Source organism: Taeniopygia guttata, chromosome 29, assembly GCF_048771995.1.
Source record: "Taeniopygia guttata chromosome 29, bTaeGut7.mat, whole genome shotgun sequence".
NCBI lineage: Eukaryota > Metazoa > Chordata > Aves > Passeriformes > Estrildidae > Taeniopygia > Taeniopygia guttata.
This window is the reverse complement of record NC_133054.1, coordinates 3,599,379-3,610,619: the sequence shown is the minus strand read 5'-3', so window position 1 is coordinate 3,610,619 and position 11,241 is coordinate 3,599,379. Positions and strand designations below refer to the sequence as shown.

The 11,241-nt window shown below is 55.9% G+C and overlaps 1 protein-coding gene across 3 annotated transcripts; it reads left to right on the top strand.

Annotated features, from left to right (window-relative positions):
- The first annotated feature begins 517 nt into the window (after window positions 1-517).
- Window positions 518-10,038, top strand: CCNT1 (cyclin T1). 3 transcript variants are annotated; one of them, XM_002199891.5, is made up of 9 exons: window positions 518-797; window positions 1,922-2,003; window positions 2,252-2,380; window positions 3,152-3,212; window positions 4,489-4,551; window positions 5,129-5,174; window positions 7,500-7,663; window positions 7,979-8,049; window positions 8,365-10,038. In XM_002199891.5, the coding sequence occupies exons 1-9, from the start codon at window positions 622-624 to the stop codon at window positions 9,739-9,741; spliced, it is 2,169 nt and encodes a 722-aa protein (XP_002199927.3). In that variant the 5' UTR covers window positions 518-621; the 3' UTR covers window positions 9,742-10,038. The 3 variants fall into 3 exon arrangements, with proteins under 3 accessions (XP_002199927.3, XP_072775841.1, XP_072775840.1); XM_072919740.1 differs by lacking the exons at window positions 7,500-7,663; window positions 7,979-8,049; window positions 8,365-10,038 and adding an exon at window positions 6,127-6,660; XM_072919739.1 differs by lacking the exons at window positions 518-797; window positions 1,922-2,003; window positions 3,152-3,212 and having other exon boundaries at window positions 2,316-2,380.
- Window positions 10,039-11,241: the final 1,203 nt, after the last annotated feature.

Genomic DNA, 11,241 nt, shown 5'->3' with positions numbered 1-11,241 from the left:
TCCCAGGTGGGGGAAACACCGGGACCCGGTGAGGAGGGGTCCCGGAGGGGGAGTTCCGGTGTGGGGGGGGTCCCGGTAAGGGAAAGGGGGTGAAAAGTCTGTTGGGGGGGGTACAGGCAACGTCTTGGGGTGCGGGGGGCTGCGGGACCCCGGGAAATCCCGATCTTGGAGAGGTGGGGGGATCCCGCTGCTCCGGGGTCTCGGGGTGGTGGTGGGGGGGGAACATACCGGAGGGGTCCACTGAGGTCCCGGTGAGGAGGGTGTAGTGTCACACCGGCAGTCCTCGGGTGTCAGTGCGTAGAAGAGGGAGCCGAGGAGCCGGCGGTGGGGCCACAGGGGCCGCCTTAAGGTGCGGGGGCGTTGCGGGACCCCCTAAAAAACCGGAGCCCCTCACGGCGTGAGGGGAAGCGCGGCGGGGGCGGGGCGAGTCCGCGAGGGGCGGGGCCAGCCAGGGAGGGGCGGGGCCTCTCTCTCAGTCCCCGCCCCCTCAACGTCCCTCCCTGCTTTGGAACGCTCGCGCCGCCAACGGCTCCCCCCGCGCCCGCCCAACCGCCGCGTGACGTCATCGCGCCGCCGCGCTGCGTGCGCACGCCGCGTCCCCCGCGCGGGCGCAGAGCCGCCATGGAGGCCTCGGCGGGCGGCGGCGGCGGCGCCGGGCCCGGGCGGCGCTGGTACTTCAGCCGCGAGCAGCTGGAGCGGAGCCCTTCACGCCGCGCCGGCCTCGATCCCGACAAGGAGCTCTCCTACCGGCAGCAGGCGGCCAACCTGCTGCAAGACATGGGGCAGCGCCTCAACGTGTATCCGGCCCGCGCTAGGCCGCGCTAGGCCGCGGGTGGGAGCGGGGCGGGGCGGGGAGAGACGGGAGTGGGGAGAGACGGGAGGGAGTGAGGGGAGAGCCGGGAGGGAGTGAGGGGAGAGCCGGGAGGGAGTGAGGGGAGAGCCGGGAGGGAGTGAGGGGTGAGCCGGGTGCGGGGAGAGCCGGGAGGGAGTGCGGGGAGAGCCCGGAGGGAGTGAGGGGTGAGCCGGGAGGGAGTGAGGGAAAAGCCGAGTCTTGTGAGGATCGAGGAGAGCGCGGCCCCGGCTCGGGGAGATCGTTGCTGGGGTGTCGGAGAGGCCCGGCCCGGCTCTCGGGGCGGGGAGAAGCCGCTTTTCCCGTTTTTCGCTCGGGAAATGGCGTTTCGGGCACAGGGAAAGCTGTGCTGGCGTGTTGGAGAGGCTTGGGCAGGCCTGGCCGGCCCGGGAGAGGGGAGAGCTGTGCCGGGGTGCTTGGAAGGGAGCGGCGGGCCCGTCTCCGGTGCGCCGTGTCCGCGTTGGGATCGAGGAGATTCCGGGAGCCGGGAAGGCACGGCCAGAGCAGGAGCAGGGAGAGCCGAGCCCGTTTCGAGGTGGCGGAAATCCCGTTTCACGGGCAGGGAAAGCTGTGCTGGTGAGTCGGGAAGGCCCGGCCTGGGAGTGGGGAGAGCCGAGCCCCTTTTGGGATTGAGAAAATCCCAAAAAGAGGGAGTAGAAAAAGCTGTGCTGGGGTGTTGTGAAGACTCAGCCCACGAGTGCCCAGGAAAGCCAAGCCTATTTTAGGACCAAGGAGATCCCAAAAAGGATTTTGGGAGCAAGGAGAGCTATGCCAGGTTGTCAGTAAGGAATTCTGGGGAGCAGGGAGAGCAGAGCCTGTTTGGGATCGAGGAGATCCCGTTTTGGGAGCAGGGAGAGCTCTCCTGGCATGTTGGGAAGGCTCAGCTTGGTTGTGGAGAGTGCTGAGCCCGTTTTGGGGTTGAGGAGAGCTGTGCTGGGGTGCAGGGAGGGCCTGCCCTGGGAGTGAGGAGAGCCTGTCCTGTCCTGGTGCTGTTGGCATGTGGGCTCTGTCCCAGTGGCTCCCCTGGACCTGTCTGGGGGTCTCTGTGCCTTTCCTTAACCCCATTCCCAGCTCTCAGCTCACCATCAACACAGCCATCGTGTACATGCACCGCTTCTACATGGTGCAGTCCTTCACCCAGTTCCACAGGAATGTAAGTGCTGGGATCTGGGGGGTGGGGGGTGCTGGGAACCCCCAAAATCCACTCCTGCTGCTGCCTGGGAGGAGGACCCACCTTGGGAGGAGGTTTGGGAAGGGAGAGGGACCCTTTTGTCTCTCCTGGTGGTGGTCAGACTTGAACAGCCTTCATTCCCTGAAGGAATATTGAGAATCCACCTGGTTTATTTGTTTTAATCTTGAATTTAGTGGCTTTTTAAGCAAACAGAGCGTTTCCCCCCACAGTCGGTGGTGCCAGCAGCACTTTTCCTGGCAGCCAAGGTGGAGGAGCAGCCCCGGAAGCTGGAGCACGTCATCAAGGTGGCACATGCCTGTCTGCACCCCCAGGAGCCTCTGCTGGACACCAAGAGTGAGGTAAATGTGGGGAGCGAGCCTTGGGTTGTGCTGTGAGCGCTGGAGGCCTGAGGAGCAGGAATGGCACCTGGAATCCACCCTCCCGGGGTGCTCAGGGGCAGCTTCTCCATCCAGCCTCTCCTGCAGCAGAGAGATTTGGACTTCCCCCTTGTGTGCAAAGCCTTTTCTCCTCTGCTGCACACCTGGATGCAGGTGTGCTGTGTGCCTGTGTCCCTGGAGCGCTGCCGAGGAGGGTGTGGAGCAGAGGAGCTCCACTGTGGGAGCAGTTTGTCCCAGCATCTGTCTCAGTGGGTTAAAAACGTTGCTGGTCCCTCATCTCTCCAGACAGCCCCTTTTACCTGGAGCTGAGCAGAGAGTCCTGCTGGAAGGGGCAGCTTTTTCCAGGGAAACTTACAGAAAATTAAAAAACAGCAGGAAAAGCAGGTGATTCCTGCACTGCTCATGTGCCACCCCAGGAGTGTGGGGGACCAGCACCCAGGGCCCCCCCCAAACACTCTGACCCCTCTTTCTTAGACTCTCCAGATGGTTTGGGTTGGAAGGACCTTAAATCCCATCCCATTCCACCCACCTGCCATGGGCAGGGTCATTTTCCACTAGCCCAGCTTTCTCTGAGCTCCATCCAGCCTGGCCTCGAACACTTCCAGGGAATCTGTGCCAGTCCCCCCGTGCAGGGAGATTCCCGTTTTTGCCCTGGAGAGAAGGGTGTTAGGAATGTGCAGGCTTGATCCGAGTGCCTCTCCGTGAGTAACCTGCCTGTCCTCTCAACCCCAGGCTTACCTGCAACAAGCCCAAGACCTGGTCATTCTAGAGAGCATAATCCTACAGACCCTGGGTAAGTTCCTCGAAGCGGCCGGACTGCCACACAAATCCCAGAGCCAGGAGAATTCCACAGGCTGGAGAGCCTCACCCCTTCCACAGAGTCCACACAACAAACCCTGTTTTTCAGCTCGACTCCTGTTTTAACATCAATTTTTCAGGTGTAACTTGTGCCAGGCTAAGTGCTGAGAGATTTAAGTGTGGTTTGTCACTTCGCTTTTGTTTTTTTTCCCCTTAAAAAAACCAGGATTTGTGCTGCTTTGGACACTGGCCCTTGTCCTGGGTTGTGCTTTCCAGCTCAGTCATAGAATCATGGAATGGTTTGGGTTTGAAGGGACCTTAAAAACCATCTAGTTCCAGGCCATAATGCTCCAGTTCTGTTGCAGGAAGCAGTTTGTTCTGAGAGATGTCTTAAAAAATGGGTTAGAAGTGAATATTTTGATAAAATAATTCAATGGGGGAAAGTCCTGAGAACTCAACAAACCAGGAACATTTTGTGGGTGTTTCTGGAAGTAGGAGTCTCCACGGTTGGCTGTGGCTGGTGGAGCTGGTGTTTCTTTATCAAATGTACTGTTCAAAGTTGTGTTCACTAACGAATGTTCTGTTTCAGAGGCAGTTTGTAGGTAGATTTTCCCTCCAAAATAGCAGGATTTGTTATTCCTGACTGGATTCAGAGCAGACACTCCGTGTCCCTCCTTCAGTAGGGGCAGAGGTGCCGTGGGCCACCAGCCTGTGGCTAAACCAAGCCCCGTTCTGCTGCCTCTCAGTTCTCCAGAGGCCTTTTTAAACACCCCAGTGCTCCCAGAATGTTCTGCAGGTCTGCTGTGCACATGGACCAATTGGAATTCCTTTTTTCCTTTTCAAACAGAATTCCCAAACTGAGGAGGAAGCAGGAGCGAGGATTAAACTCAGTTGTCCTCAATGCTTTAGGCCCATTTAAAGGAAAAACAATCTGCTTCCTCTCAGCTTTTTGGGTGAGAGAAATTCCTTGGAGCAAATGCCATTGTCTTTGCCTTCCTCCCAGCTGCTTCAAGAGGCTTTGTCCTGCTATTTTTAAAATCTTTAATAGTTGTTTTGTTTCCAGTGAGGCCTTTCAGAAGCTGGGAGGTCTGGCAGCAGCAGAGACCTTCTGGGTTTGTAGCTGGAGAACTTGAGGCTTCTGGATACAGGAAAAACGGGCTCCTCTATTCCTGCCTGGCTCCAAGCAGGGCTGTAGGAGGGAAGGGGTGCAGGAAACACAGATCCAGGGCTGTGCTGCTGGTTCTGATGGTCCTTTGTCTGTCTCCTTCCAGGGTTTGAGATCACTATTGACCATCCTCACACCCACGTGGTGAAGTGCACCCAGCTTGTCCGAGGTGAGAGGGAATTGGGAGGAAAATATGGGGGAGTGTCCGGCTGGGATTGCTCCAGAGCTTCCCAGAACCCTGGAATGGGTTGGGAGGGAAGGACAACTTCCACTTGGACACTTCCAGGGATGGGGCAGTCACAGCTTCTCTGGACAATCAGGGCCTCCCCACTCTCACAGGGAGGGATTTCTTCCCAATGTTCCATCTTATTCTCACCTTTTCCAAGTGAAAAACCCTTCCCCTTGTCCTGCCACTCCAGGTCCCATCCAGAATCCCACTTCAGCTCTCTGGGAACCTAAAAGACCACAAGAGGGTCACCCCAGAGCCTTCTCCAGGCTGAATAATCCCAGTTCTCCCAGCTTTTCCTCCCAGGAGAGCTGATCCATCCCTCTGATTCTCAAAATAGAGGCAGTTTTAGATGGTTCAGGCTCTTCTGAACCACACAAAGTTCTCAGTGAACAGCAGTTCCCAAAATCCTTTTGGCTGTGGCCTGCTGGTCAATCTGTGGGTGGCCCATGGTTCTTGCATTAAAATAACATGAAAATATGCAAATAACACCCTGATTTTACTTTTTTTTTTTTTGCAGCCAGCAAGGACTTGGCACAAACTTCCTATTTCATGGCTACAAACAGGTTATTATTTTATAATTTTATAATTGGTTGATAATTTATCTGCTGCCTGTGGCCCCAGAGGCATTGTTCAGCCTTGGGAGCAGCTGGGAATCCCACAGGAAGAGCCTTAGGAAAGGGTTCCAGCCATTTTTCCTGCCAGCTGCTGGGTAAAACAGGCTGGAAAATAAGGCAGATGGGATACTCAGAGCTTCACTGCTTATTTGATGAGAATTTAGTTGGGAAAGTTTGCAAAAAAAAACCCAAACAAATCAAAAAGGTGGAGGGGAAATGAGTATATAAATTTTATTGCTTGCTTTGGGGTGTTGGAGAGTTTTCAACAAAGTGCTGTGGAAATTTTCCACAAATAAGGTTTGTACCCTGAAAAAAAAGCTGATTTGGGACATAAATGAAGAAAAATCAACCCCAAGTTTTTTGTATGGGTTGTTTTACCCCTAAGTTTTCTCAGGAAAGAAAAATCAGTACAAGGTTCTTCATTTGGGTTGTTCTGTCCCTAAATTTTCAGTGGAAATTAAAATCAGCCCCAGATCATTTCTCTGATTTGTTTTGTCCCTAAATTTTCACTGCCAGCTTGATGCCAGCACTTTTGTTTGGGATTATTTCTAAATTTAATTTCCTGGATTATCAGCTTCAGACAAATCATGGAGCTCACGTTTGGAACAGACAAAATCGTAGACGTGGAAAACACTGAGGTTTTGGGAAATTACTGAGGGAAAAGAGGTTTAGGTGCCAACACAGGTGAAGCTGCAGGGCTGGAGATGCCTCCAAGCTCTGTCTGGGAATGTCTGGGCACGTGGTTTCCCTTTTCCACCTGGGAGGTGTTCCCTGATCACCTTCACTGTTTGTTGAAGGTGTTTCGGGCTCCAAAGGGCACCCTGTGGATTTCCGGCCTCGGGAATGTGCTGGTGGTGATGTTTGGATAAACACAGCCCTGAAACCTGTTTTATCCCTGCAGCCAGAATTTCAAAGCCATGGGATTAGGAGTTAAGGCTGTAATTGAGGGAAATCCAGGCAGAAAGTGTGAAGAAGAGGCTTGGTTTTGCCTGAGAGAGCCAGTTCTGGGATGAACTGGATTTATCCTTCTGTTCCCTTTGATTTCATTCTGGCGTCATTCCGGGGCAGAGTTGAGGCTCTTTGTTGTCCTTGAGTTTGCTCTCCCAAGGTTGTGAATTTCCTGGGTTTGACTTCTCTGAATAAACCCAGTATCCACGAAACTTGAGGATTTTTGGTTGTAGATGCCAAACTTCAGCCTCTCCACTTTTCACTGATGAAAAAGGTGGTGAGGGGATGGTGCCGTGTGGGGGCTTGGTGGCAGAATTCCCCAAGGGCCCATTCAGGAGTGGGCAAATCCCACACTCAAGACTCGCTTCTGTGTTTCTTTAAGCTCTGGTGTTCCTGCAGGACCCTTTAGTCCCTCAGTTCTCCTGGTGCTACCCACACCTCTCAGCACTCATGGCCACATGGAAAATCAATTTATTCATGAAAATATTTTATATATCTATAGCCTTGCTAAAGCTGAAAAGGGCAGGTTTGCTCTTTGGATGCCATCTGGGAGTTGTGCTTGGAAGTTTCTCCCCAGAGAAGAGGTGGGGCTGGCAGGTGACCCCAGGACTGACTTTTTGTCCTTGGAGATACCAAATTTTCTGTAGCAAAATAGGGATGAACAAGGAAACTGGTGGAGGAGATCCCAAATTTTTTGTAGCAAACCAAGAATGAACAGGGATTGAGAAAATCCCAACTTTCTTGTAGCAAACAGGGATGAGCAGAAAAACAAATTTCTCTTCATGAACAGAGGTGGGGCTGGTCCCCAGTGACTTTTCCCCCTTGGAGGGGAATCCCAAATTTCCTGCATCAAAACAGGAATAAACAGGGAAATTGGTGGAGGAGATCCTAAATTTCCTGTAGTAAAACAAGGATTAGTTTCTCCTCAGAGCAGAGGCTGCTGGGTGACCTCAGCGCTGATTTTCTTCCTTTGGAGGAGATCCCAAATTTCCTGTAGCAAAACAAGGATGAGTTTCTCTCCAGAGCACAGGTGGGCCTGGCAGGTCCCCAGTGGCTTTCCCTCTCAGAGAAGCTCCCAAATTACCTCTATAAAAACCGTGAACAAAAACTGGTGGAGGAGGAGAACCCAAATTCCCTGTAGCAAAGCAGGCCTGAACAAGCGAAGCGGTCGCGAAGCCCCACTGGGCTGGAGCAGGATGGAGCTGGCTGTGCCTGAGGGTCGTTCCGGGGAGGTCCAGAGGGACACATTCCCCCCATGTCCCGCGTGGATCTGCAGCTCAGGCGTGGGAGTTGATGGCTTTTTGTTTTCTCTCCCGGTGACGTCAGCCTGCACCTGACCACCTTCAGCCTGCAGTACACCCCGCCCGTTGTGGCCTGCGTCTGTATCCACCTGGCCTGTAAGTGGTCCAACTGGGAGATCCCAGTCTCCACGGACGGCAAGCACTGGTGGGAATACGTTGATGGCACTGTAACTCTGGAGCTCTTAGATGGTAAGTTTGGGAGCGAGGTTTCTTCCCTGCAAAAGGCTCTTAAATGATTTTGGCATCGCTGGTCCTGGGTCTGATGTTCCGACACCACCTCACGGGCTCCAGGAGTTCAGGGCTTGCTGAGCTTTTCCAGGGCAGCAGCGGCTTCTGTAGCAGCACAGAGAAATGAGTTTGAACGGGTCAGTGATTCCAGTTGTCAGAATTCCCCTCCTGGCACAGCTCCATCCCACCAGTAGCTCCATCTGTCAGATGAGGGGGTTGTCCTGATGGACTGGGGCTGCTCTGACCCTCCCGCTTGGGTTTGTGTCTCCTCTGCAGAACTGACTCATGAATTCCTGCAAATCCTTGAGAAAACTCCCAGCCGACTGAAACGGATCCGGAACTGGCGGGTAAGAACCTCGGACACAGGCTGTGATTCCTTTGGGAATTGCAATGCAGGACAGCAATGGAGGGAGTTGTCTGTGGAATTGAGATACTGTGTGTGGTGCTTGTGGTGCTTCATCTGTTGTGAATTAACTTGTGCAGAACTTTGGTTTTCCAGCTGCATTAGCAGCCCTGCTTCCAGGGGTTGGGAATTTTCCCACAAAGAGGGATGGGAGCAAAGTGGATCTGTCTGTAAAGAAGACCTTGGACTGTCGTGGTGAGCTTCTTGGATTACACCAGCGACACCCCAAGTAAACACTCGCTGATTTGTTTAATTCCAGGCCTCTCAAGCAGCCAGGAAATCCAAAACCGACGACCACGGCGACGACGAGAGCCTGTCAGAGCAGACAATCCTCAACATGATCTCCAGGAACAACAGCTCGGACATGAACATCGCTGGGCTTATGAGCATGTCTACATCCTCCACCGCCGGAGCGGGGCCGGCGCTCCCGGCCGCGGCCGATTCCCCCGGGGAGCCGAGCGCTGCGGATCCGTCCCAGGCGGATCACTGGCACCCCCCGGCCAAGCTGGACATCCACAGGACTAGCGAGAGCACGTCGGCCGCTGAGCACCCGCAGCAGGACGGTGCTGCCTACCCCAAGCAGAGCACCAAGAACGCACCCTCAGCCAAGGTGTCCCTCAAGGAATACCGGGCCAAGCACGCCGAGGAGCTGGCGGCACAGAAGCGGCAGCTGGAAAACATGGAAGCAAACGTACGCTCCCAGTACGCCTACGCCGCGCAGAACCTCCTGGTGCAGCAGCAGCGGGAGAGGGAAGGGCAGCAGGACAGCAACCCCTCCCCGATCGTCCTGAAAATCCCCATCGCAGGGCCGGAGAACCCCGAGCGCCCGCCCGGCGCCGACAAGGGTGACAAAGCTCTCAAGATGAGGATCCCGGCGGCGGGGGGAGGCGGGGAGAGGCCGATCCCCTCCAAGCAGGAGGAGATCAAGATGCGGATTAAGGTGCCGGGTCCCGGAGACAGACACGGCTCCACGGATGAGAGCGGCGGGAAGAGCCGGGAGTACAAAGAGAAGCACAAGGGCCACTCATCCAACCACCACCACCACCACCACAACCACCACTCGCACAAACACTTGCACGCCCAGCTCGGCGCCGGCCCCAGCACCGCGGCCAAGCGCCCGGGGGACTCCAAACACGGCGCCCAACCCAGTGCCACCGCCGCCCCCCACAAGGGCTACGGGCCTCTCGCCCCCACCCGCAAAAGACCCCTGCCCGAGGAGCCCCCGGCCATGCCCCACGAGCACCAGCCCAAGGTGGGCAAAGTCTCCAAAGGCCCCGGAGTGCCGTTCCCGTACTCCCACCTTCCCGGGGCTGCCCATCTCCCTGGGCACAGCTCGGATTTATCCCAGCCCAGCAAAGCCCGGGGCGCCCACAAATCGGACAAGGGGCCTTCGGGGGCCAACGGGCACAACGTCAGCCAGGCCAGTGACTATCAGGACACGGTGAACATGCTGCACTCGCTGCTGAGCGCGCAGGGCATGCAGCCCACCCAGGCCCCCGCCTTCGAATTCCACTCATACGAGCTCCTGAACCCCCGGGCTTCCAGCAGCTCCAGAGCTGCCACCAACACGGACAAGCCCCGACCGCCCCCCCTGCCCTCGGAACCGCCCCCTCCGCTGCCTCCCCTCCCCAAATAACCCCCTTTTTACTACTGAGTCCAGAGCCCGAGCCCAAACCTGCGGGGCTTTTCTAAGGGCTTTTCGATCTCCACTGCCTCACGAAGAACTTATTTTATTATGATATAACTTTTATTATTGATATTTAGTTGTTAAAGCTGTGAAAGGATAAGGAACCCTTTCTCTATTCCTCCCTTTCCCCCCATAGGCTCCCAGTTAGTGTTGGGCTTTGACCCCCCCGCTGGGGAACATGGGGGATATTTAAAATATGTCACAGAAAATTTAAGATGTTTTACAAATAATTTAAGCATTAACTTATATCTTAGTTGTTTGGTTCCTTTTAATTCTGAGGGGCTGTGGCAGAGGCCAGGGGGACTTTTGGGGAGATTCCCTTTGAGCCCTTGGTGTTGAGTTTTTGGGGAATGGAGGGATGTGGTGGGGCTGAGGGAATCCCAAGGTGATGGGAGCTGTTTTCCCTCCCATGGGTTGTTTCCTTGCCCCTGCAGCTGTTCTGGTTTGGGATCCTCTCTCCATCCCTTGCTCCCTTCCTGTAGATCCGTGGATTTCCACCGGAACCCTGGGGGCAGGGGGGCACATTCCCAGTGGGATCTGGGATGGGAAAGTGCCAGGCTGGTCCTGTAGGCACCATGCCTGGGGCAGCTCTTCAGGGAATCCCATTGGCACGTGGCTGTTCCCAGCTGAGCTGGAAGCAGCTTCTCCTGGATCCTCAGCCCAGGGCCAGGGGACCTGCCAGGCTTTGGGTTGAATATTTGGGAAAGCCCTATTTCCTTTCTTTTTTAGACTTGACTTTTCTGACCTTCAATAAATGGGTGGTCTCCGGATGGTTTTGGGAAACTCTTGTTTCACATCGAGCTTGTTTTTAGGAGGAACTGCTGCTGCCAAACCCTCTCCAAGGATCTGGGGACCGATTTGGTCCAGTTTTGGGACCAATTCTTAGATTCCAGGCTCTGGGCAAAGCCCATCTCTTGCTTCCCTTCCCTTTTTTGGAGCCCCTCTTGGAGGCGGCTCCTCCCGGGATGTCGAGGCTCTGCCCTTCCCGATGGGGAGCAGTGTCGGTTAACGGCTGGCTCGGGAAACCGGGAGGGGACCGAGTGACGCCGGGGGGACCAAGCCGGGTGTACCGCGAGCATTTCCTGACCCGCAGCCAAAACCCACGCCCGGTCCCCGCTGGGCCCCTGCTGCCCCTCTCGGTGGTGAATCCCTAGGACTCCTGTCCCGGGATACCCCCGGTGTCCTGTCCCGGGACCCTTCCCGCTGTCCTGGCCCGGGATACCCCCCCGCTGTCCTGTCCCGGGAGCCTTCCCGGTGTCCTGGCCCGGGATACCCCCCTGCTGTCCTGTCCCGGGACCCTTCCCGGTGTCCCGGCCCGGGATCCCCCCTGCTGTCCTGTCCCGGGACCCTTCCCGGTGTCCTGTCCCGGGACCCTTCCTGCTGTCCTGTCCCGGGAGCCTTCCCGGTGTCCTGTCCCGGGATCCCCCCCGCTGTCCTGTCCCGGGTCCC